Source organism: Lactuca serriola, chromosome 4, assembly GCF_051521515.1.
Source record: "Lactuca serriola cultivar US96UC23 chromosome 4, Lser_US96UC23_V15, whole genome shotgun sequence".
Lineage (NCBI taxonomy): Eukaryota > Viridiplantae > Streptophyta > Magnoliopsida > Asterales > Asteraceae > Lactuca > Lactuca serriola.
In genome coordinates, this window is record NC_136411.1 from 171,168,030 (window position 1) to 171,169,774 (window position 1,745).

At 38.8% G+C, this 1,745-nt stretch overlaps 1 protein-coding gene across 1 annotated transcript; it reads right to left on the reverse strand.

The window, feature by feature from the left end:
• LOC145099003 (uncharacterized) lies at window positions 1–1,257 on the reverse strand. The gene is made up of 3 exons (XM_079036591.1): window positions 887–1,257; window positions 394–499; window positions 1–300 (listed from the first exon to the last, which is right to left on the reverse strand). Exons 1-3 carry the CDS (start codon window positions 1,255–1,257, stop codon window positions 1–3), a joined length of 777 nt encoding a protein of 258 aa, XP_078892717.1.
• Between the last annotated feature and the right edge of the window lie 488 nt (window positions 1,258–1,745).

Genomic DNA, 1,745 nt, shown 5'->3' on the forward strand with positions numbered 1-1,745 from the left:
TTAGACAAAAAAAAACTTATCCGACTCAATAACTTGTTTAAAACCTTCAGAATTCAAACAACTAGAGCTAACAAAATTCTTACAAATCTTGGGAACAAACAAAACATCAAATAAACTAATTGTCTTTCCAGAAGTAATTTCAAGACACACAACACCTAAACCACAAATAGGAATAAAAGAATCGTCTCCCATTTTTAGCACTGACCCATCTTCAAGCGGAGTTAATGTTTCAAACATCTTTTTATCCTTGCATACATGGTTCGTTGCTCCAAAATCGATCCACCAAGCAACATCATCATCCTGCACATAGAATGATTCAGGGATAAATGAAACATAATAAACATAATTCTAATTAGAATTATCAAAGTTAGTCAAAAATTGACCTCCTTTAACTTGGGTCGAAGACCCGTTCACTTTCCCATTGGTTCCACTGTTTCCAGCACCATTGTTGCCCAAATTCACATGAAAATCACGCTTGCAATGCCCAACTTGATTGCACCTACAACAAACTAGATCCTTTCTCTTTTTGTTGGAGTTGCATGGGACATGTTCCTGCTTACGTTTGCCTTGTCATTTGTAATTCTGGTTCCTTGGTTTGTTTTCAACCAAATGAACCAAGGGCTTTCCATGTTCAACTTTTCCTTTGGGTTTTTCATATTTGTCATTTTCATTCACACGAAGATATTCTTCAATTCGAATGTGACTAGCAAGTTGAACCAATGACAGTTCCTCCTTTTAATGTTTCAAGTTATGTTAGAAGTCTTTCCAGGACGGAGGCAGTTTGTCAATGATAGTGGACACAACAATAGATTCATCCATATTCATACGGTGCAATTTAAATTGATCGTATATGCCAAGGAGTTCATTGTATTATTCAGTGACAGACCTTGAATCTTCCATCTTATAATTATTAAAGTCACTGATCAGAAACTTCTTGCTAGAAGCATCCTTAGTAATGTATTTCAGTTCAAGGGTGTCCCACAACTCCTTGGCACACAAGGCTTCACTATGGACATCAAATAAAGCATCAGACATACCGTTTAGAGTGTGACCTTTGCATATGTAGCCATCATTGTCCCACTTTTGTCTCCTTCTTGTCTCTTCAACCATCTCAGCAACACCTTCCGCAGGCTCTACTGGTCTTGGAGTAGTCAGCACATTTGCTGCTTTCAGAGTGGTTAGCATGAAGTGCATCTTTTTCCAATGCCTGGAGTCGAAGCCTTCAAACTTCTCCAGCTTGGCAAACTTAGTGGTCATCTCGCGGATTGAGTCACCCATCTCCAAAAACAGTAATATCAGTTCTATTGTAGGAAATTTAGGGTTTGTGGTTGAGATATGGATACCAACTTGGATCGTGATATCACTTTCTGAACTGATATTTCTACGCTATGACTGGGTTACAAGAAATTCAGCCTAGGATAATCCAAGTGGACACTTACGATTTTAAGCACAGAAATCGTAAACCAATATGCTAGAGGATTCTATGAAAATATGATGAAAAACGAGAGCTTAAGTTGGCAACCCTCTTCTGAAGAGGAAGAACTGTTTATATATTAAATGATATTAGGGTTTCATTAGGGTTGGGCCGTCATTAGTTGCTTTGGAAGCAAGTCATGATAATCCAGATTTAATGAGGAGTTAGGGTTACCAAAACTAACGAGTTTCGTTAGTTTAACCATAATCACCCTCAAGGTTAGGGTTGCATTAGGCTCTGCCCCTCGGACCCCGCTAGGGCCGCTGCCCCT

What these genes read in the sequence shown, in the direction of transcription:
- LOC145099003 (XM_079036591.1), bottom strand. Translation starts at nt 1,257, where the DNA reads ATGACCACTAAGTTTGCCAAGCTGGAGAAGTTTGAAGGCTTCGACTCC. An exon ending in TATAAGATGGAAGATTCAAG is followed by an intron (nt 500 to 886) that starts GTCTGTCACTGA and finishes AGTTTGTTGTAG; the next exon opens with GTGCAATCAAGTTGGGCATT. An exon ending in TGAACGGGTCTTCGACCCAA is followed by an intron (nt 301 to 393) that starts GTTAAAGGAGGT and finishes TTCTATGTGCAG; the next exon opens with GATGATGATGTTGCTTGGTG.